Source organism: Plecotus auritus, assembly GCF_963455305.1.
Source record: "Plecotus auritus genome assembly, chromosome: 3".
Classification (NCBI taxonomy): domain Eukaryota; kingdom Metazoa; phylum Chordata; class Mammalia; order Chiroptera; family Vespertilionidae; genus Plecotus; species Plecotus auritus.
Window position 1 is genome coordinate 211,439,313 of NC_137772.1, and position 23,406 is coordinate 211,462,718.

The window sequence follows — 23,406 nt, forward strand, 5'->3', positions numbered from 1 at the left end:
GGGGTGCTCTAAATGGTGTGGTCAGAGAAGGATTCTGGGAGTTAACAAGTTGAGACAAAAAGACAAGCCAAAGAGGATATTCTAGGTGGAGGAAATAGCAAACGCAAAGGCCCAACGTGTAGAATGGATTTGGAAGGGCGTTGTCTTCTCATTTTCATTTAGGGTAGTTGAAAGAGTCTTAGAGAACTGACTCTGGACCCTGCATTTCCATTAACCAACACTTGTAAGAGGAGATGATTAGACTTGGAATTCTAAGACCCTTGTCTATAAATTGTTAACCCTGAGAAGCACAACCCAAAGCTAGGATTCATGTGCAGGCAGTTTATGTGAGAGGTGTTCCCAGGGAGCAGAAGCAAAGGACTGGGGCTACGAGACACAGAAGGAGGGAAAGCCAGCATGAGGTGAGTTACGAAGAGCACTGCTGTGGGCAAGGGGAGTTTGGTTCCACCGGGAGTAGCATAGAGAATTGTCCACTGAGGGACTGGGGACTGGGGCACTTATTCACTGACCTCTGGCTCCAGTTGGTTGAGGGTGGCCCCTGGAGGCATTAACTCGCCAGCATGTCTGGGCTGTGCTTTTGCCATTGGAACAAGGCCAGGTAGTCTCTGGAGGTATTAAATAAATTTGGGATAGAACGCAAAAGGATGTGTGGCATGTTCTTGAAATGGCAGGCTGTCAACATCAGGTGAATCTATCAACATGATCATCTGTAGCTCCGGGTGAAATGAAAGGTAAGCCAAAGCATGTGGCACAGTCTAATGGGATTCCACCCCTCAGCCCCCAATCCATTGGAATATTCAAAGGAAGGCTAAGATTGGGGGTGGGGTACAAATTTGCTCTACAGTTCTGCTTCCATAGGCTGGTTCTTATGGAAAAGAAGAAAAGACTCTTGGATAGAATGGAATTATGAAACTGGGGCTGGAATCACCTCGTGAGGTCCTTGAACTTATCCTGCTGCCACACATCCCTGACAAATCTAGCTCGTTGGTAACTCAATCCATAGAAGCCTCAGAATGGAAGGGACATGGTGACCTAACAGAGCTATGTCTCCTTTCCTTCGTGAGCTCTTGCAAGCCAAGAAGCTTGGTCAAAGGTTAATTCAGTGGATTAAGAAAGACTTCTCCGCTGAATGAAGAAGGCAGGGTCTTTATGTAATTAGTGCATAATAAAAGGTAATAATGACAAAGTCCATGGCTTCCTACGGTTTGACATAGTGAGTAGGGCGGGAGGTAGCATGTCAATTAAAATCTATGTATTCTTTTAGCAAATTGTGGTTTAAGAACGCAAAAAAACACAGACCTTCAGACTAAGGAGAAAAACATTCTAATAATAGCAAGGAATAAGCAAGAGAAGGTGCAGTCTCCCACTCAGTGCTCCCAGGGCAATGAGTGCGGTTCGCTTAGCTCCGTGAAACTGGGAGAAGTTCACAGAAGGTGAGTGGAAATAAGCAAAGAAATGGAAAGGAATAAAGTCTCAGAGGCAACGGAGGCTTTCTGAAATTCAGTGTTCTCCCCTATAAAACGAGGATAATTAATGACATTTACTCCACAGCTTTTTGGGAGAACTGAATGGCTGTGTGGGAAAGTGTTCTGTAAACTTCAGGGCATCATAAAACAGTATAATTAGTCCAGGGCTTGATATGTAGTTGTTATTATTTAAATTGTTGAAATGATAAACACCACTCTACTAATTAAAGGGAGGAAGTTCTCTTTATCTTAACATTGTGGAGTGCAAAGAATTTTCAAGGAGCCAACAGAAACGAGCTGTATGGAAATGAATTTCTGGGTGCCCTAAGGAAGGAAACACATGTTCTCATTCTGGTGTTACAGAGTGCTAGAACAGCTATGAAATGTGTGTTTTTATATTACCTTACTAGAGGCCCGATGCATGAAATTTATGCAAGGGGCTCGGCCCCCGGAGCCGCAGTGGCTGCCTCTGCCTCGGCCCCCACGGTGGGCCACGGCTTAGTCCGGAAGGTTGTCTAGAAGGTCATCGGTCTAATTAGCATATTATGCTTTTATTATTATAGATTCTTGTATCCAACAGTCTTTGTAAAGCCCCATTCTAAATGAGACCCAGCAAGTGGCAGGAAGCATACCGCATATAATCCTGCTCACTCAGAATCCATTTCCCTTAGCTATTTTTCATCACTTTATGCTTCTGTCAGCTCTTTATGCCTGTTTTCTCTGGGTAGCTTTATTGTTATTGGAATATGGTTTTTGCCTCTCTTTTGCTTAAATGAAAAGCATCTTTCCGGTGTTACAGAAGCAGCCAGATGTTTTAAAATACAATTAAAGATCTTGAGATGCAGTGTTGTGGAATGTTCTGACATTTGAGTGCAGGCATTTTTTTTTTTTTTCATCTCACTTAGTTTAACTCAAGTGAATGCAGTCCTGAGCTGATGGGTGAATCAAAGCTGAAAGTGTTCAGAAGATGGAAAGATACCTTGCAAAATGGAGTTTTGTTTGAGCATAATTTAAATATTTCTTATCCACATCTCTTCCACAGATTTAAGCAGTCTCTATGATTTTTATTAACTCACCATGGCTTTGGTTTTTGCTCTCCCGGGAATCTCAGATCTGGTATTCTTTGTTAGTGAAGTTAAGAAATGGGTGAAAGAAAGAAGTATCTAAAGGACCTTTCCTTATTATAAAATATATTACTGTCTTTTTTAGAGAGGGCAGGCATAGCTTGTAAAAGGCATGCAATGAGACGAAGAATGATAGACGAGTTGGCCAGCTGGTGGGTGAATCCACGATTGTCCATGGCCTGGCTCTCAACCTTGCAGACTAAGAAATATATCTCAGGGGCACTCAGAATAAGCAAGCTGAGAAAGGTTGACTATAAAATCAAATATCAAATTTATACATTTTACAATGATAGCAAGAATTGTGATAGTGATAACAATGATTTCAGATTTCTTAGCAGATAGACTTTCAACATTCAATCCCATCTCTGCTGCTTACTAGTATGTGGTTTTAGGCAAATTCCTTAACTTTGTGCAAGATACTTACATAACTTATTAAAGTTCTCAAAAGAATGCCTGACCCATCTTAAGTACTCTATAGAACTATTTGCCATTAATATTAATTCTCACAACACTCATGTAGAGTGGATACCATTACTATTCCCCTTTTACTAGTGAGAAAATGGATATCTAAAGGTGCTAAATAATCTGCTTAAGGTTCCATAGATAGTAAGTGGGCAACCAAAATATAATCAGGACAAGAAATCAGAATTGAATGATTAAGGATCCAGGCTCAGAGAATACGCCTGATCACCTCAGTGGAGAAAGTCCTTCCAGTATGATTGTATCACTCCAAGCCTGTTGGCCAAGTCTGTGTTAAGGATAGTTCTTAGAAAAGCATTGCTGACATTTATTCTGGGAGTTCCCCCCACCCCCCTGCTTTTTTTTATAGCTTCACTAGGGGCCCAGTGCATGAATTTGTGCACCTTGAAAGGAACTGTGGGCTGCGAGGCTGCAGTAGGCAAAGGGGAGGGTCTTGGCCCATCCTCTGTGACCCCGCCCGGCCCCTCCTGCCTTGGCCCCCGATCCTCTGTCTGCTGGCAGCCCTGCTCCCACTGTTGCCGCTCGCACGCGCTGACAATGTGGAGCGATTGGGGTCAGCACCAGCAGCAGGTACGAGTGGCGGTTGCTGCCCTGATCGCCCCTCAGGAGCAAGGGGAGGTGAAGAAGCCCTCAGGGGCGATCAGGGCTGGCAGCCGCTGCTCACACCTGCTGATGACGCCCAGTGATCTGGACTGGCACTGGGCACCGGCAGCAGGTGCGAGCAGTAGCTCTGGCACTGGCTGTGGGTGTGAGTGGGGCTGGTACTGGCAGTGGGTACGAGTGGCAGCTCCAGTGCTGGCAGCGGGTGTGAGCACTGGGAGGGACCACGGAGCACGGGAGCAAAGAGTTTTCAGTAAACATCAGAGGCTCACCCCAATGACAGCGACCAGTGCCTTGGTCTGGCGCCCCTGCTCACCTGCTCCACCATTCTGCTGTGGCCAACACCCGCCATGTTCCGCACATGCCACCTGGTGGTCAGTGCATGTCATAGTGACCAATTGTTCAGTTGTTCCACCATTTGGTCTATTTGCATATTAGCCTTTTATTATATAGGATTGCTGATGCCCTCACTTGCCATGATTGGTGTAGCTTCACATTGCTGCCGCAGCGCTGTCTGATAGAAGTTTCTGTGATGATGAAAATGTCCTAGATGCACTTTTTTCAATGCAGTACCCACTATTCACATGTGGCTATTGGACACTAAAAATGTGACTAGTATAACTGAGGAATTGACTCTAATGTCTTTAATTTAAATTAGTTTAGGTAGCCATATATGGCTAGCATGTACCCTTTCAGGGAGCATGGAACTGCAGAGGAAAATGTATTTTTATAAAAATAACATGAAGCAGTTGGTTATCATTGAGAGAAGAAAAGCGATCCAATCAGTCTTCTTATGAGAATATCTTGTGTGGATTTCACTCAGCAATGAGGGCTTCTTAGATCAGCTAAATTATCCTGCTCTCTCTTGTTGTTTAGTATAGAAGTAGCTGAGGCAACGGACAGTTTTTGGCCAGTGGAAAACTCAGTATAGAATTCCTGAAATAGAAAATTCAGAGGTAGTTTGTCCTGGTTCACAACCTTTGGGCAGCTCTTTCACCTAAGATCCTTTCAAGGCAAGATAGTTCTTGGGTTGTGAAGACAGAATGAGGTAGAAGTAAACCGAGGATGAAGAACAGTTTTGCAAATGGTAACCCTTGATTGCACAATCCAAACTGAAATACGCCCATGGACCATCATACCTTTCTTCTTTCTCTGCAGTTAGGGCAAGTGTGCTTTACTTGTTTAACTACAGGGTCTTGAGTCAGAAGACCTTGATTAAGTTTTAGTTTTATCCCTTAATAACTGGGTGGCTGTAGACAGACCACTGGACTTCACTGAGTTGCTTTTCTGAGTCCGTAAAATAGGGTAGAAGAGAGTAGGTAATATAAACAACACCTTTCTCAAAGGTGCAAGTAAGGACCAGATGAGGTAATGCATGTGAAACCACCCTAAGCTTCTCCAGGCTGCAGAGACATCTTAGCAATGATTATTAGGTTTACACAGATCACGTTTGCCTTTTAAAACTGCTTTCATATTTATTATGTCACTTTTATCTTCACAACAGGTCGATGAGGGAAGTAGGGCAGGAATTATCTATGTTTTACCATCTGTTGATGTATGAAACCAATCTATTGACCTCATAGTTGATTACCTCTATAAAGATCCTGTCTCTAAATAATGCCACCTGCTAGGATACTGGAGTTAGAACTTCAACATATCATTTTTTTTTGGTTTGGGTGGGGAGGACATAATTCCACCGTAACAGTGGATCTAAACCCAGATCAATTGGTTACACAGTGTTAAGCATTACTATGCCATACCATTCTGTAGCCTTTTGAAAGGAACAACTTTGAAGACCTGGAGCATGACACTTGACCTTCTGAATCCACTTTTACAGCAACTGAACAGAAATCTACCTTCTAAAATTTTTTAAAGTGGAAAGTGCTCCCCAAAATGTTTATCTAAGAGACTGGTTTCTAGCTTACTAGGCAATCTGGCATCGAGGACTTTTCTCATAAACATTTACAAATATTCTGCTCAGTAATGAAGTTAATCAGTAAGCCACCCAACCTCTGGCCTCTGTCACTTCTTACCTAGTCTCATTTTCAGTTGCTGGGAATAAAGTAAGAATGGTAATGCAGTTTCAGGAGTTAGAAAATCCAGTTCAAATTAGTCCTTGCCAGAGCTGCATATCATCGGGATCTGTCATGGAAATGATGAGCATGAAGCCTGGAAAAGGTAGGACCCTGCTCACAGGTGTTCTTGGTCGAGCTTCAGGAACTGGGCTGAGAAGTGTGGGGCACTTTTGTTTGAGATGACAGTAGCAGGTCTCTATCAAAGATGGCTCAGTCAGAACCAGAAGTCTGAGATGAAAAGTTGGGTTGGGGCGATTTTTATAGGATTCTAGGTGGGTGAGTATTTCTTTGAGAGGAAATCTAAATGCGTATTCCCTAAAATTCTTCATTGGATGATGGAAAATTAGCACCATTGTTTTAAGTGAAACAGTAGGCAGTTCTAACGTTGATGCCTGTGGGCACTTGAAATCTGTAAAATGTATTATTTAATGCAGCGGGTCATGAAATCTATTTCATGGCTTTTGATCAGCATTAAAAACTAGAGTAGAATGGAGTGGAGTGGAGTAGAGTGGAGTGGAGTGGAGTAGAGTGGAGTGGAGTGGAGTAGAGTGGAGTGGAGTAGAATAAGAATAGCATGGAATAGAAATGTCAGCATGCACCTCAAGAAGTAAAGATAAGTGTTGCTTCATAGAAATTTTGTTTCAGTTACTGATATAGATGTGTTAGTGTGTACAGGAGTCAAGATATAAGATATATTTCAAACTGTGGGTTGTGGTGAGAAGCACTTATTTTCCAAAGCATATTCCTCCTGGTAGTCTATGGACAACCAGGTGAGTAAAGAGTTCAGCTTTAGGCCTAAGCTATTTGTTTTATCAGAAGTGAAACATGGATCATAATTAAAACATAGATTAGAATGAAGACAGTATATTTTGCTTGTTTAAATATTCTTCTCAAAGCAGCGTCTTGACTTTTAAATTTTCAGCTAAAAGAGAAACTCTAATCTTTTTTACAATTACAAGTTGTGAACATATTGTGCCCACGGACTTGGCAGCATTCCAGTTCGCTTCAATGCGATGTTTAGAAGGGACTGATACTGTATTTAGAAATGGAAATTACTTGAAAGGCTATGGGAGGAAAATTCTCTATTATTTCTATTTAACATTGATTAAACATTTGTACTGTGTCAGGCTTTGTGTAAGGTGCCAGGGATAAAAAAAAGGGGGGGATATAATCCTATCTAATAAAAGAGTAATATGCAAATTGACCATCACTCCAACACACAAGATGGCTGCCCCCATGTGGTCAAAGATGGCTGCCCCCATGTGGACACAAGATGGCCGCCACAAGATGGCCAGCAGGGGAGGGCAGGTGGGAGGGACCAGGCTGGCAGAGGAGGGAAGTTGACCGGGCCTTCAGGGAAGGGCAGTTGGGGGGGACCCAGGCCTGCAGGGGAGGGCAGTTGGGGGTAACCAGGCCTGCAGGGGAGGGCAGTTAGGGGTGACCAGGCCTGTAGGGGAGGGCAGTTAGGGGCAATCGGGCTGGCAGGGGAGCAGTTAGGCATCAATCAGGCTGGCAGGGGAGTGGTTAGGGGGTGATCAGGCTGGCAGGCAGAAGTGGTTAGGGGCAATCAGGAAGGCAGGCAGATGAGCAGTTGGGAGCCAGCAGTCCTGGATTGTGAGAGGGATGTCCAACTGCCCATTTAGGCCTGATCTCAGTAAGATCGGGCCTAAACGGGCAGTCGGACATCCCTCAAGGGGTCCTAGATTGGAGAGGGTGCAGGACGAATTTCTTGCACCGGGCCTCTAGTATAATATAATATAATATAATATAATATAATATAATATAATAATATAATTCTCCAAAGAGTTCACAGAGTAACCACAACAGTAACAAAAATGTATTGAACGTTAATGCTGTGTCAAATCTAGCAAATTGTGGTTGAGTGGAATTGAGAGTTGGGCATGAAGTAGGACCCTGGCAACCAGTACGTCATTCCACCTCAAGTTTAGCGTGGAAAATAAGCCTGTAAATGAACAAAAATGATTGAAACCTGCCATAGTAGAAGTATGTATAGAAGGTATAAGAGGTTAGCTCTACCTAGGGGAACCCAGGCAGACTTCAAGGAGGAGGTGTCAGCTGACCAGCCAAGGAGAGGCACCAACATCACATGGGCCTGACATCAGGAAAAGCAAACAACTCCACAAATGAAGCTGGTCCGTACAATTGAGTATCCATGAATTAGGAAATAAATGAAGGAGCGAAGGCAACTTTCCCATTCATGAGACATTCTAATAAACATTCATGATATTTTTACTGTGGTTGGCATTGTGCCAGAAATGAAAAACTGGATAAAACCTGGACCTCTATGAGGTTGTGCGATCATGGGAAGTGCCATTGTTATTACAGGACCTGATTCTCCAGTGTGGGCACACAGTGCTGTGGCCACAGACTCCTTGAAGCTGCACTATATATCATTAAATAGCCATCTAGCCATTTCGTTAACATTTTAATTATTTAAAATTAAATGAAAAATTCATTTCTTCATGATCACTAGCCATGTCTCAACTGCTCAGTATTCCATATGGTGCGTGGTTAATGTGCTGATAGGTATAGCACACTTTCAGCATCTTAAGGTTCCCTTAGATGGTGCTTCTCCAGAAAAACTATTAAATGCTACAGTTTCTCTACCCAGGAGAAATTTGCTTTCCTTTGCAGGATGTCTCGGACTCCTCTGAATCCATTCATGTGTTCCCATTGAAAAACTCTTCCCTCAACTCTCATGTTCTCATTCATGTAGAATTCCTGTAATAAGGAATTCAAATTTTCCAATTCCTTGATAAACTGACTCCAAGAAAACACAAACTCTAAATTATATATTTAAATTAAAGTGTTTCCCTTTAAATTATATTAAAGTAGAAATAAAATTTCCTTTTTAGGAAGCACGCTCTAAACTTGACTTACTGGCTCTGCTCCCTCGTGTCTTATACTCTATTAGTTGTTTGTTTACTTGGTTTTATCCCAGTCTTTGACTTTCCCCTCACAGCATGCACACACACACACACACACACACACACACACACACACACTCAAGGTTTGCTGTGGCCTTTTCTGTTGTCTATCTGTCTTACTCATTGTTTTATCCTCAGATCCTAGCCCAGTGTTTAGCAAATAGTAAGTGTTCAATATACATACATAAGTGAAAAAATATCCTATAATTTATGTCATCAAAACAAACTGATAAGTATGAACAATTATTAATAAGCTGTCATTAGAGTTGGGATTTTGCTAGGTTCCTTAGGAAACAGACATATCTTTTTATGGCACTCATCTTGTCAAAACTTTTCCCAGTGGCTGTGATTTTATACTCAGAACTACCTTAGGAGATTGCAAGGCTGGGTGTTAATAGCTCCATTTTACAGAAGAAATTGAGACAAAAACGTTAGGCAGTACCTCAAGGTCTCACAGCAGCTCAAGGTCTCACAGGAGAAGTCGTTTTAGTGCCCCATTTTGAAATATGTTGGCTTTGGTGGGTGTTTTAAAATTGTAAGTTGTCTGTATACTTATTGTCTACTCTGTAGAGATTTGGTGGAGACACTGTGAAATACTAGAAGTAGGTGTGCTTTGGGAATAGAGGCATTATTTATGAATATTGTGCACTGATCTCATATTCTTGCCTGTTTTGTTGTTTTCATGTAATAGAATTGATGTCTTTGTGAAAGCTTTCCATTTTAATTGAGATGATTCCAGAGATTGATATATTGTTACGATGATGTGATTTGTGTTGGGACTTCTTTGTGTCTCTTGATTATTAAAAGATTTGTTTTGTTGGAATAATGCTCAGAGATGTGGAATTGTCATGTGAGGAGAAAAACTTACATATTTCCTTGGACTCTGCAGAATCCAGATTCTGTCCTTAATTGATTGTTTGACCTCAGGCAAGTTGCTTAATCGTCCTGGAAGTGTAGGTGGAGAGAAACTGGGGCTTGGGGTGGGGATGTAGAGTTGATTAGGGGTAAGATGGTTTGGAGGATAAAATCTAGATATGAGTGCAAGTGAAACTGTTTTTAATGTTAAGTTCTTTTCTAGCCTATTCACTCCAGAAATTTTAGTCACACTTAATTATTAAATAGATCAGGATGTTATTCATATCTTTTCTTTTTCTGTTCTAATTCCATATTTTTGTATTATTCCATTTTGTTGTCATTAGACAAATCTTTTTATCTGTTAGATATTCTGACTCAAAGCTGGTTTCATTTATTTTTTATTTTTAAAAATATTTTATTGATTTTTTACAGAGAGGAAGGAGAGGGAAAGAGAGTTAGAAACATCGATGAGGGAGAAACATCGATCAGCTGCCTCCTGCACACCCCCTACTGGGGCTGTGCCCGCAACCAAGGTACATGCCCTTGACCGGAATCGAACCTGGGACCCTTGAGTCCACAGGCCGACACTCTATCCACCGAGCCAAACCAGTGGGGGCTCAATGCTGGTTTTATATGGTTGAGCTGAGCATAAAAGAGAGGAAATTGATATTTGCACCAATATTGTATACGCTGTGCTCTGTCAATCCTTCCCTGGGTCAATGTAGGCAGCATTCTTTTCAACAAGCGCTAACTATACATATACTCCACTTTGCCATTGTCAAAAAGCCCTGAATTCTAATGTCCATAGACTGTTAGTCATATACTTGTAGATATTTTAGATATAGAGAACTATTAGATTATCCAGCATGGAGTCTTCTCTTTACAGATGAGCAAACATTGGCCCAGGCAGGGAAGGTAAGTATCATATAACTAGATTCAGAGCCAGGACTCCCAGGGACCAACAGTAGAGTCAGGGAAAACTTCTAAAAGAGAAACTATACTTAAAGGGAAGTTTAGCGATAAGTGGATATTGGTGAGAGGAAGTTCTCAGAGGGGGTGACTGTATTGAGGGAAGTGCCAGGCTCCAAACGCAGCACATGGTCAAGTCCCTGAGTCTGGCACCAGCAAGGAACCTTCAAGGATTGGCTGGGAAAGAAATGGGAGGGTCACACTGAGCCCTGCAGGCCTAGTTGTCGGTTATCTGCCGGCAGAAGCATTGGAGGACTAAAGAACTCAAGAGCAGAGAGAGGAAGAGAAAGGCTTTCAATCATGTTCTAAAAAGCAGGGGTGAGGAACCTTTTTCTGCCAAGGGCCATTTGAATATTTGTAACAAATTATCACCTTAAAAACTAGCCTGCTATATTTGGTTGAACATTTAATTAACTGACCCCTTTTGCCTTGGCAGGGCCAGACCAAATGATTTGCGGGCCTTATACAGCCTGCAGGCCGGATGTTCCCCACCCCTGCTCTAAAGCATCACCCATCTGAAATTTTCCTAAAGAGAAATAGTTCAGCACATGGGCTTTGAGGTCTGAGTCCCAAAGTTCAAAGCTCAGCTCCTTAGGTGGGTAGGAGTAAAGTTGCCTAAATTCTCTACACCACAGGCTAATCGTTTGCAAGTGGGGTAATAATGTTACATTCCTCAGAGGATTTTGTGAGAAGGAAGTGAGGATATACAAGCTCCCTGGCACTAGGAAGAACTCTCTGATAAAGTTTTCTAACAGTAATAGTAACAATCACAGTAGTAGCAACCATCTTTTGAGCATTGTGAAGAGCATTCTTCATGCATAGATGCAGAGTTCCACAACCCTGACTGACAATTCCAAATTCCAAACATTCTAAAAAATAAGGCTTTTTCCCCCCAAAGTGAGACACAAACTTCTTTTGTGGCAAAACCTGACCTGAATGCACTGAGGGTATTTATGACCTTTATTTATTCTCTTAGTGTGAGCATATATACATTGCATTGTGGGAAATATTGCTGTCTGATTCTGGGTTCTTTCCCAGACCGTGCTGGGAGAACTAGCACTGCATTCTATATTTTAGATGTAGAGATTTGTGTTGGGACTTCATTGTGTCCCAACAACTCTGAATTTGAAGATACAGGTGGCTCCAAGGGTTTCAGATGAGGAACTGTGGATCTGTATTATCTCAATCTTCAGCAACCCTTGGTATAGGTATTTTCATCCCAAGCCTATTGCTGTAAAAATGGAGGTTATCAATAGTTTAATTTGCTCAAAGTCTCACTGTTCACAGCGGTGGAGTAGGAATTTTGGTCTAGGGTTGCCTGACTGCTTTGAAGAATCAGACCTATTTGTATACTCGCCTATATCTTATTTATGTCCATAACATTTTAAAAAATGTTTTGTGTAATTTAAACACTGCTATATTCTAAAGAGCCATAGTTTATGTTTTTAGAAAATAGAAGCATTTTCACAGCCTGATAGTTTTCTATTACCTAGAGGTTTTATAGATAAGGGGCTCATTTCATAATGGCAGTAGGAATAATTATTATTACTATTTTGATGGCAGCTATAATTTATCTAGCACTTTATGTGTGCACACATTTGCAACGTGCTTGCCTTTTGCATGCATTACCTTGTTTAATCCTTATATCAACCGAGTGAGGTAGGTGTTTTACTCTGTCTTATAAAGACAAAACCAAGACTTAAAGATGTTAAGTAAACTGTCAGCATACACAGATAGTAAGTAATAAAACAGAGCTAGGATTTGAACCCTGGTAAACTAATTTCAGGTACTTCATTCTTTTTTTAAGCTTCTCCTTTGTTTTATAATTAAAGTAACACAGATATATGGAAAAATTACAAATAGTAAAAAGATTGTGTAATGTCCCACCTCAGAAAACAACCCAGCAATCTCACTTCTCACAGTCACCATCATCTGGTTCCTTTTGCACTGTGAAAAAAAAAAAGCCTCACATACACACTGTTTTTTAATACCCATATAAATATACACAGTATTCTATAGCTTAATTTTTTTCATAAAGCACCATATTATAGAAACTTTTCCACATCTGCCCATACAGATCTAAATGATTGTTTCACATCTACAAAGTATTTCAGTGTAGGGACATAATATAATTTATTTATTCAGACTCCTACTGATGAATATTTAAATCATTTTAAATTTATGATGCTTGGAAACGCTGCTGCAAATGAACACTTCACACAAACATTTCATCATTCAGATTAAATCATAACTTTAAGATGAATTTTCTAGCAGGCGATTGTTGTGCCAAAAGAGTATTTGAGTTTTAAATGCTGAAAGATATGGACAGATTGTCCTCCAAGAATTTGCTTTCTCAAGAGTATTATCAAACTTTTAAAATCCTTGAATATTTAAGGATGAACACTGATTGCAGTTTCTATTTAAATTTAATTATTGGCAAGGAGGAGCACATTTTTACGTCTTTATAACACGCTTGTGTTTTTATTTCTAAAAACTGGCCACTTATGTCTTCTATCATTTGTCCATGGAATGTTAAATGTTTTGCATGTTGAATGCTTTTTTTTTAAAAAAAAATTCTTTTTTGTTCCACGTTGAGTATTACTGGTTTGTATGAGCTCTTTACACGTTATTTGTATGCTGTAAATATTTTCTGAGCTAAATTTGTAATTTAGTCCTTTAATTCTCTAGGTAGGGTGTTTTTTTATGTAAAAAAAAGAGGTTCATTTTTATGTAGATAAATATTTCAGTTTTTCCTTAGAGCCCACACTCCTAAACATGCTGTATGCTTAACTGCCTCGCTAATTTATAGAGTGATAATGTTAATTCCAGTTTTATTGTCACTTTTGCTCAGGTGTACTAACAGAGCCAACAACAGGTCCTCTGGGGCAGAATCTAGAAGTGGAATCATACTCACAATACAACAACGTTCAGTTTCCTCAAGTTCAACCACAGATTTCCTCCTCCTCCTATTATTCCAGCCTGGGTTTCTACCCTCAGCAGCCTGAAGAGTGGTACTCTCCTGGAATATATGAACTCAAGCCATTGCCCACTGAGACCCTCTACCAGGGAGAGACTGAGGTAGCAGAGATTCCTGTGACAAAGAAGGCTCGAATGGGCACGTCAGCAGGGAGAATAAAAGGAGATGAGCTATGTGTTGTTTGTGGAGACAGAGCATCCGGATACCATTATAATGCGCTGACCTGTGAAGGGTGCAAAGGTAAGCATCTTTTGGTTGGCCGTGTTCTCCTCATTAAGGTTTTACTATATTGGTTGTGTAAGTCCCTCAAACCGTATTGTTCCCTTTTCCCAGATAACTTTCCATTTTCCTCCTACCTTTTCCTATCTCCTCACCTGGGTTGGCATGCCATAGACCTCTAGGAAAAGCCTATTAAAATATGTAGCTTCGATGTGTCACCTTTTACCTATTCACAACCTTACACATAGTTAAGAAATGTATGACTGTGGATTTTGTTTGTTTTTGCTGTTTTCTTTTAAAGAGAAATTTGAACTTACCTCTTTAAGAATTAAGGAAGAAGGAAGTAAGAATAGCTTATTTCAACCAAGATTTCATTTAGCAGGAAATATCGGTGAGATGCTGTGGGAGGTGGGATCAATGAAATTGCAATCCGTTTAGAATGAATAAAAAAATGACACATGAAATATAAAAATGACGCAATTGTGTAGTCCTATGAGATTACTCTCCCAACAAGGACACAGGTAGTAAGTTTGTAAGATTTCAGAGGAAAGGACAGAGAGGTTAACCCATAAGTAGGTTAACCCGTTTATCTTTGTATTTCTTCATTCAACAAATATTTATGGAATGCCTAGCATGTGTTGGGCACTCTGCTAGCTTCTACGACATTGGAAGCTGAATAACTGCCCTTGAGCAGAATCTATTGAATAGTGTGCCAAATTCAGATGCCAATGATTGCCATAAAAATAAACAGTCACATAAAAGTGGCTCAAGGACATTTCAAACCTTTGAAAGTTCAAATGATCAGATTGTGTAAAAAAACTACATTAGGCACTGTGCTGTCATTAGGGTGCTTTTTAAAATATATTTTATTGATTTTTTACAGAGAGGAAGGGAGAGGGATAGAGAGTCAGAAACATTGATGGGAGAGAAACATCGATCAGCTGCCTCCTGCACACTTCCTAACTGGGGATGTGCCTGTAACCAAGGTACATGCCCTTGACTGGAATCGAACTTGGGACCTTTCAGTCCACAGGCCGACGCTCTATCCACTGAGCCAAACCAGTTAGGGCATCATTAGGTTTTTCAAACATAAAGTAGTGTTTATGCCTCACATTTAAAAATTAAAACAGATCTATACAGAAAATTTAAAACATCTCATTTATGGCCTTCAATATATCCTTATTCTTTTTGTGGAGAGTCAAGTTTGTATAGATGAAAAGAGAACTTGTAAATTCTTTGAAGGTATAGATTATGTCTTCAGCTCTATTATTTCCCATAGCACCCAACCCAGTGCCTGCTACACAGTAAGTGTGGAATGAATGTTATTTGAATGACCTATGAAAATCCATGATCACCATTGGTACTTAGCATATATAACTCTACTTTGTAAAAATATTTTCAGACTCTTTTATACTACTTAATTCTTTCAAACCTCCAAATGATAAGAGTAAATATTATCCTTCAACCCCATATTTGGTGACTATTTTTTTCTTGAGAGGGCAGAGTTTTGGAGATGGAAATCTGATTTTGTGACAGTTAAAAGAAAGAGTTGCCCTAACCGATTTGGCTCAGTGGATAGAGCGTCGGCCTGCGGACTGAAAGGTCCCAGGTTCAATTCCGGTCAAGGGCATGTACCTTGGTTGCAGGCACATTCCCAGTAGGAAGTGTGCAGGAGGCAGCTGATCAGTTTCTCTCTCATCGATGTTTCTAACTCTCTATCCCTTTTCCCTTCCTCTCTGTAAAAAGTCAATAAAATATTTTAAAAAAAAGATAGTTGAAAATTGCTAAGAGAGTAGATCTTAAATGTTCTCACCATAGAAAAGAACAGGCATTGATGTGCCTGGATGGAGGTGTTAGCTAAGGCGATGGTGGGCATCATTCTGCAGTAAGTAAGTGCATCAGTCAACATGTACAACTTAAATAATGTTATATGTACATTATATCTCAAAAAAGCACTGAAATTAAAAAGAAAGAGAGTTGGAGTAAAGTAGGAAGGAGTAGCTAGTTGGTTAGGAAAAATAAAATAGTTTCAAAATTACAAGTAGGAAAGCTGAATTAAAAAAAAAAATTCTAGCCCCACCAGCGTAGCTTAGTAGTTTAGCGACCACTTATGATCCAGGAGGTCACGGTTTAATTCCTGGTCAGGGCACATGCTCAGGTTGTGGGCTTGATCCTCAGCAGGGTGCCCGCAGTGGGCAGCTGATCAATGATTCTCTCTCATCATTGATGCTGCTATCTCTCCTTTTCCTTTCCTCTCTCTGAAATCAATAAAAACATATTTAAAAAATAATTTTAAAAAGTGTACACATAGGTTTGAGAAATCAATTGACCTACAAAAAAGAAAAAGAGCTTTGTAGTAGCTCTAGTCAAAAAGTGGCTGGGTCTGTTACTATAGAGGGAAAATGAGGACCAAAGGATGAAGCATATAGGATGGCATATTTGGGCATAATTCAAGAAATACTTTTCTTTTTTTATAAAGGAGAGAAACATTCTTTTTAAAAATATCCTCGCCTAAGGATATGCTTTTTTTTTCTCTTTAAATTCTTTATTTTTATTTAATTTAATCTTTATTGTTCAGATTATTACAATTGTTCCTCTTTTTTCCCCCATAGCTCCCCTCTACCCGGTTCCCACCCCACCCTCTGCCCTTACCACCACCCCCCACTGTCCTCATCCATAGGTGTACGATTTTTGTCCAGTCTCTTCCCGCACCCCCCACACCCCTTTCCCCTCAAGAATTGTCAGTCCACTCCCTTTCTATGCCCCTGATTCTATTATATTCACCAGTTTATTCTGTTCATCAGATTTTTTTATTCACTTCATTTTTAGATTCACTTGTTGATAGATATGTATTTGTTGTTCATAATTTTTATCTTTACCTTTTTCTTCTTCCTCCTCTTCTTAAAGAATACCTTTCAGCATTTCATATAATACTGGTTTGGTGGTGTTGAACTCCTTTAGCTTTTTCTTATCTGTGAAGCTCTTTATTTGACCTTTAATTCTGAGTGATAGCTTTGCTGGGTAGAGTAATCTTGGTTGTAGGTTCTTGCTATTCATCACTTGGAATATTTCTTGCCACTCCCGTCTGGCCTGCATAGTTTCTGTTGAGAAATCAGCTGACAGTCGTATGGGTGCTCCCTTATAGGTAACTAACTGTTTTTCTCTTGCTGCTTTTAATATTCTCTCTTTGTCTTTTGCTCTTGGCATTTTAATGATGATGTGTCTTGGTGTGGTCCTCTTTGGATTCCTTTTGTTTGGGGTTCTGTGCGCTTCCTGGACTTGTAAGTATTTCTTTCACCAGGTGGGGGAAGTTTTCTGTCATTATTTCTTCAGATAGGTTTTCAGTATCTTGCTTTCTCTCTTCTTCTGGCACCCCCATAATTCTGATGTTGGTACGCTTGAAGTTGTCCCAGAGGCTCCTTACACTATCTTCATATTTTTGGATTCTTTTTTCTTTTTGCTTTTCCAGTTGAGTGTTTTTTGCTCCTTTGTAATTCAAAATTTGACTTGATTCTTGTGATCCTCTAGTCTGCTGTTAGATCTCTATATAATATTTTTTATTTCAGTTAGTGTATGCTTAATTTCTAGTTGGTCCTTTTTCATATCCTCGAGGGTCTCGCTAAATTTATTGGCCTTTTCTAGGAAATTCTTGAAAATCTTATAACCGTGGTTTTGAACTCTATATCCAGTCATTTGCTTTCCTCCATTTCTTTCATTTGTGATCTGTTTCTTTGTCTCTGCCTTTTGGCTGCTTCCCTGAGTTGATAAGAGTGGCTTTGTGTGCTAGGTGTCCTATAGGGCCCAATGGCTTAACCTCCCCAGTTACCTGAGGTGGACACTCTTGGTGCACCCCTTTGTGGGCTGTGTGCACAGTCTTGTTGTAGTTAAGCCTTGATTGTTGTTGGTATCACTGGGAGGAATTGACCTCCAGGCCAATTGGCTGTGAGGATCAGCTGTGTCTATGCTGGGAGAACTTCTGTGCTGGAGACACCCTTATGAGACAAGACTTGCAGAAGCCTCTGTGCTCAGCTTGGATGGGGCGGAGTCTAAGGGTGGAGCAGACAGCATTGGTTTCCCGTCAGCCCTGCCCTAATAGGCCCCTGTGTCTCAGTGTCTCGTGGTAATTGCGGCAAGCACCTCTGAGAGAAAGCTGCCCTTGAGTTCCACCCGCTGCCAGATAGTCCAATTTTTCCCCAAATAAGTCTGGGTCCCCAGAGTCTTGCCTGGAACTGGAGTTCAGCGCAGTCAGGAGCTTTTGTCTCCCTCCTGCTTGAGAAAGCCAGCCGTGCACTCAGTTGCCAGTCCTCTCTGCGCGCACATCTCAGTACCTCTGCCTCCTGCAGCTCCTCTGAGTCTCAGTGTGCTTTTCTCTTTCCTTCTAGTTGTAGAATTTCCACTCAGCCAGCCTTCCTGTGGTTCTGGATGATGTCTGTTTTGTCTTTTAGTTGTAATTTTGAAATTGTTGTGCGAGGCAGCAGTTTAGGTGTTTACCTATGCTGCCATCTTGGTTTCTCCCTAAGGATATGCTTTTATTGATTTTGAGAGAGAGAGAGAGAGAGAGAGAGAGAGAGAGAGAGAGAGAGACATCAATTGGTTACCTTCTGTACACACCCCACACAGGGATCAAACCCATAACCAAAGTATGTGCCTTGACTGGGAATTGAACTCCCAACCTTTTTGATGTACAGGACAATGCTCCAACCAACCCAGCCACCTAGCTGCATTCTTGAAGTGAGCTGTTTCTCATATTGATTCAAATTGCTTTTTATTAAATTCCTCATGCTATTTTTTAATACAAAAAGATTTTATACAACAAAAGAACAAAAAGAAGTTTAGAAAATTAAATACAAACAAAACTATAAAATCAATAAAATAATAGATGGTTTATACTATGTGGTTTTGTTGCTCAAAATGTTACTAAAGCCCAGATTCTGCCCAGTCAGCGTGGCTTAGTGGTTGAGCATTGACCTATGAACCAGGGGGTCCTGGGTTCGATTCCCAGTCAGGGCACATGCCTGGGTTGCAGGCTGGATCCCCAGTGTGGGGCATGCAGGAGGCAGCCAATCAGTGATTCTTTCTCATCATTGATGTTTCTATCTTTCTCTCCCTTTCCCTTCCTCTCTGAAATCAATAAAAAATATATTTTTTAAATAAAAATAAAGCACAGGTTCTTTTGAGTGTGGTATGCCTATGCCACAGGTCATGTGAGGCTTCATTTCCCTGCTGCTAGTTTTTGTTCAAACGACTGATTCATCCAAACTCATTCATCTAGGGCTCAATCTGGCTACCCCTAAATCTGAGGACCTCCCATGCATATTTCCACTTTCTCCTAGATCTTGACAAATAAATCATGCCTCTTGCTGTTTGTAAGATCATGGACACAAACAAAAATGAGGGCATTTAGTTTGAATGGCTGTATAAGATGGTCATAGGGATGATCCAGAGAATGCTATTAAGAACTTTAAAAGACATTCAGAAAATAAAAGTATAAAAATAAATTTATTATGTGCAAAGGACTTTAAAAAAAAGTCTGGTACATAGCCCCAAATCAATAAATGCCTATCGTTATGGTTGTTATGGTCTTAGATTCTATTAACATCGAGTATACTGGCAGGGTGACTATTTTCTGCTTATCTTGATAAAGGTTGATGCCCAAGCCATTGTCAGTTGACTTATTTCCAAAAGCCTATCCACCTTGTCTGTGTGGACCAGTGCTGCTCAAAGTGTGGTCCCTGGTCCAGAAGTATCAGTTCAGTATCACTTAGGAAGGTGTGGGAAATGCAAATTTGAGGACCCTGCCCCAAACCTACTGACTCCGAATTTCAGGGAATTCTGTGACTTAGCAAGCCCTCCTTGCTAAAGTTTGAGAACTACTGACGTAAATCAGACCTAAAAGGCACCCAAGTTGACTCATCTGGCCAAGCAGCTTGGTTGTGCATTGCCATTGTGAAATTCTCAAAGGTGGGGATGCTGCTCTCCAGTCATCCCAAGGGAAATTCAATGGATAAAAATGTTGACTGGAAACACACAAAGTCTAACCAAGTCGTAGTTCCTGCTTGGAAAAAAATAGAAAAAAACATGCATTCTGAAAATCTGACTCCAAAGAAAAATCCCATTGTAAACATGAACCTACCAATTTCAGTGCCAATGACATGCCAGTGCTACAGACACTTTCTCAGGTCCTTACAGCAACTGTGGAAAGTAGGTATCACTGTGTCTACTTTAAAGGTGAAGAATAAGCATATCGTTTCAAAAAGAAGCTGAGATTTGGAGGCCGGTGCTAATAGCTTATGTGATCTATTTACTATACTTTAGGAGTAAAAGCGCTAATACCTTATCTCGATTTTATAAATGAAGAAAGTGAGGCACAAGAGGTTAATCAGCTTACTCAAGGCTTCTCAATTAATAAGGGGCGGAGCTTCAAATCTACAGCTTATAGATCTAATTCCAGAGCCTCTATTAGTGACCACTGGGTTATGATACGTTTTATTGCTTGCCCACTAAGTGATCATTCTACTCTTTATGCTATTTAGTCAAGGCTAATATTGACTAATTCAGTGGCCAAAGGAAGAAAATCAAGGCCTCACTTAGGAGTGAAGGTATTGGTATTACCCAAGCCAAGGACAAGAGTCTCTAAAGTCAGTAACCTGGGTTGGCTCACCTCTTTACAAGTGAAGGCTGTAGTGAAACCTGGTCCTCCTGAGAACAACTCAGGGGTGTGGCAGGGTGAATAGTGTAAGACCAGTGTGCTGAGGACAAACCTAAGAAACACTGACTCTAAAGGCAGGCAAGGGAGGAGATGCCCATAAAGGAAATAGAATAGAAGTCTACCTTCTACAGATAGAATAGGAAATGAAAGGAAAGGAATGGAATGGGATGGCATGGGATGGGATGGGATGGCATGGGATGGGATGGGATGGGATGGGATGGGATGGGATGGGATGGGATGGAATGGAATGGAATGGAATGGGATGGGATGGGAGGCTACAAGAGAAGTGCAGGGTCACAGGAGAGAAGGAAGGGGACCGAAAAGTGGTCAAAAGAGACCAATGCTTAGGGGAATTCAGGAAGAACAAGTTGGATCTGTAGATAGATACAGTTTTAAGAGCAGAGAAAGGAGGCAGAGCTTTTTAATTGATTTTGATTTGAGACTTTGCCCCCCTGGTGGCAGCCAAAGGACCAGAGGGCAAAGAAGGACATGATGTGGAGCCAGCCAGAGCCATGGTCTGCTCCAGGGGTTGGCCATTTTTTTCTGGAGGGACCGGTCGTAAATGTTGTGGGCTTTGCACCATAGTGGTCTTTTTTGCAATTATGCAACTCTGCAAACACAGCCATGCAAAAAAAAAGGGGGGCATGGCTGTGGCTTTACTTAGCTGACAAAAAATAGGCAGAAAAAAAATTAAAAACACACATACAAACACAGGGATTTGGCCAGTGGACCTAGCAGTGGTTTGCTGACCCCTTTTAGACCAATGATCTCAAGGGCCAGTGTCAGAACGAACAGGAGGCTGTGTAGTAAGAGAGCACAGCACTCAAGACCTGTGCACAAGAAATGTAACCTCCTTTTGTATAATTGGATTTAATTCAATTTCAAGCCCTGGTGAAAACTTCATTTCATTCCATTTAGGATTATTCTAAACCCCATTCCCACCTCCCCCCCCCCCAAAAAAAAATAACTTTTCTGGGGTTTTGTCTAAATTCCAGGATTATGTAGCTGTGTGGAGGGACTGGGCGCTGGGTGGGGAGAGTCTCGCACTGTGCTGTTAACACAGTCTGGCTTCTGTTGGGGCTGTTCTAACTGGTCTTCAGTCACCCGTGGGAAAGCTCTCTAAGGCTCCATCCTGGGGTCCTGGGCACACCCCTCCTTCCTGTCTGGCCTGCCTGCTTCCCTGGAGTGGGTTCCTGATGCTGCCCCAGGGGTGTGCAGGAATGCCTGGATGCCCAGAGAACCCATGCAGCCACTCCACCTGCCTCTATGCCTTGCTGGGTGCAGGGACCCCCGAGGGCCTCCCGATGCTCCCCGGGAAAGGACACAGATCTCCTCTGCCCTAGGATTCCTGAATGACGTGGAGTTTATATAATCTTTCCTCACACCCATCCCAGGACTCAGGCTGGGCACGGAGGGTGAGAGGAACAGCGCTCAGGGCCTTCTCAGATGCTCAAACATGTTTCGGCTCTTTTCCTCTTTGATTGTCTGCCTCTCCCAACTTGGGCAAGTTTAGCGTCTGGGATCTTGAAGCTTAGGTTTTGGCGACTGAAAGCCAAAGGTTAAGGCTCCTTTGTGCTTTGTGTATGTTCTCTTGAGAAAACAAATGAAAATTGTCCTCGCTTAGTGAATGGGGAGGAGGTGCCCAGAACAGGGCAACACGGGAGTGAAAGAACCAGTGCCCCCTGCCAGGCAGCTTAACGGCTGAGCCAACCTTGCCTTCCTACCCCACACCCCTTGAATATCTGCACTAGGAGATGCAAAACGAATTTCACTCCAGGACTTCCAACCAAAGGGAGCATGGACCTTAGGGTTTGGCAGGCACGTATTGAATCTCGGCTCTGTACTTCTGGACCCAGTAAGTAAGGTGCTTCATATGTCAATCAGTGTTCAGTGAAATAAAACAGGAACCCAAGTGTTAAGGAGACAGGAATTAATATAGGAGAAGTTGGAAGGGCAGAGGAGAAGATTCTATGCTGGGCCTCAGGACACTCAGAGCCACACTCTGGAAGGGCAGTTGTTCAAGAAGACGGGGAATTAGGAAGCTGGCACAGAACTGATGCCCAGAGGATCAGGATGCTGCCTTCACCACAGTTACTGGCTCCAGAGCCATGGCTTGCCTGCTAAATCTGTACATACAATCGGTCTCTTGCCTCTCAACACCCTAGAAGCCAGTAACTGGAAACCAGGGTGCTGACACAGCAAAACTCCACCCTCCTGCGTGCCAGCAGAAATGAGAGCAGCAGAAACACAGCTCTTGCTTCACTTCCAATTTCCAAATGTCTCACAAGGGCACCTGTTTGGCAGAAGGTAAATAATATCTGCATGTTAGCTGCAAGGGAGTCTGGGAGAAATTGGGTTCTTGGTGCACTCCAGAATAGGAGACGATGGATATCCAGCTCGCCAATCCTTAATTTTCAAAATATTTAACTTCTCTGAGACTCCAGTCTGCAAAACAGGGATCATATCTATTTCACAGGGTCATTTTGAGGATTAGGTTAAGTTTTTATATGTGAGATCCTGGCCACTCTCTGCCTTAGGACTTCACTGTAGATGTGTCAGACCTGTCACACACACACACACACACACACACACACACACACACACACACATACACACGGGAGAAAAATTTTTTAAAACTTCAAAAGAAAACAAAGATCATGTTTAAACTTCCTGACTTCACTGGTCTCTATATCTGTTTCTATTAGAAATATTTTAATTTTTCCAAGTATTTTATTTCTTGTAGACGTTTATGGCATCAATGAGAGAAATTTTGATTTTTTTAAAGTAACTGCAGATCACAAGCATGTTGCACAGTGACAATGACTGCCATTTGCTCAGCAATAGATTAAATCTAGAGCTTTCTTTCCCCTTCAGTTAGCAGTCATATATGCTAATATCTGAATGAATTTTGCTTCAAACCTCAAACCTCAACTAACAAAACCGATCTGCAGCTGACTGGCAGTTTCAAATGGTCACATTTTCAA

At 41.5% G+C, this 23,406-nt stretch overlaps 1 protein-coding gene across 9 annotated transcripts in view; it reads left to right on the top strand.

Moving 5' to 3' along the window:
- NR1H4 (nuclear receptor subfamily 1 group H member 4) overlaps nucleotides 1-23,406 on the top strand; it is a 74,487-nt gene that overhangs the window by 16,658 nt on the left and 34,423 nt on the right. For 7 of the 9 annotated variants that reach the window (XM_080660638.1, XM_080660641.1, XM_080660639.1 and 4 more), the window contains one exon: nucleotides 13,369-13,734. In XM_080660638.1, the coding sequence (XP_080516764.1) occupies nucleotides 13,369-13,734 (366 nt within the window). Of the gene's footprint in view, nucleotides 1-5,717; nucleotides 5,849-13,368; nucleotides 13,735-23,406 lie in introns of those variants that run through there. The other 2 variants (XM_080660637.1, XM_080660636.1) reach the window with 2 other exon arrangements.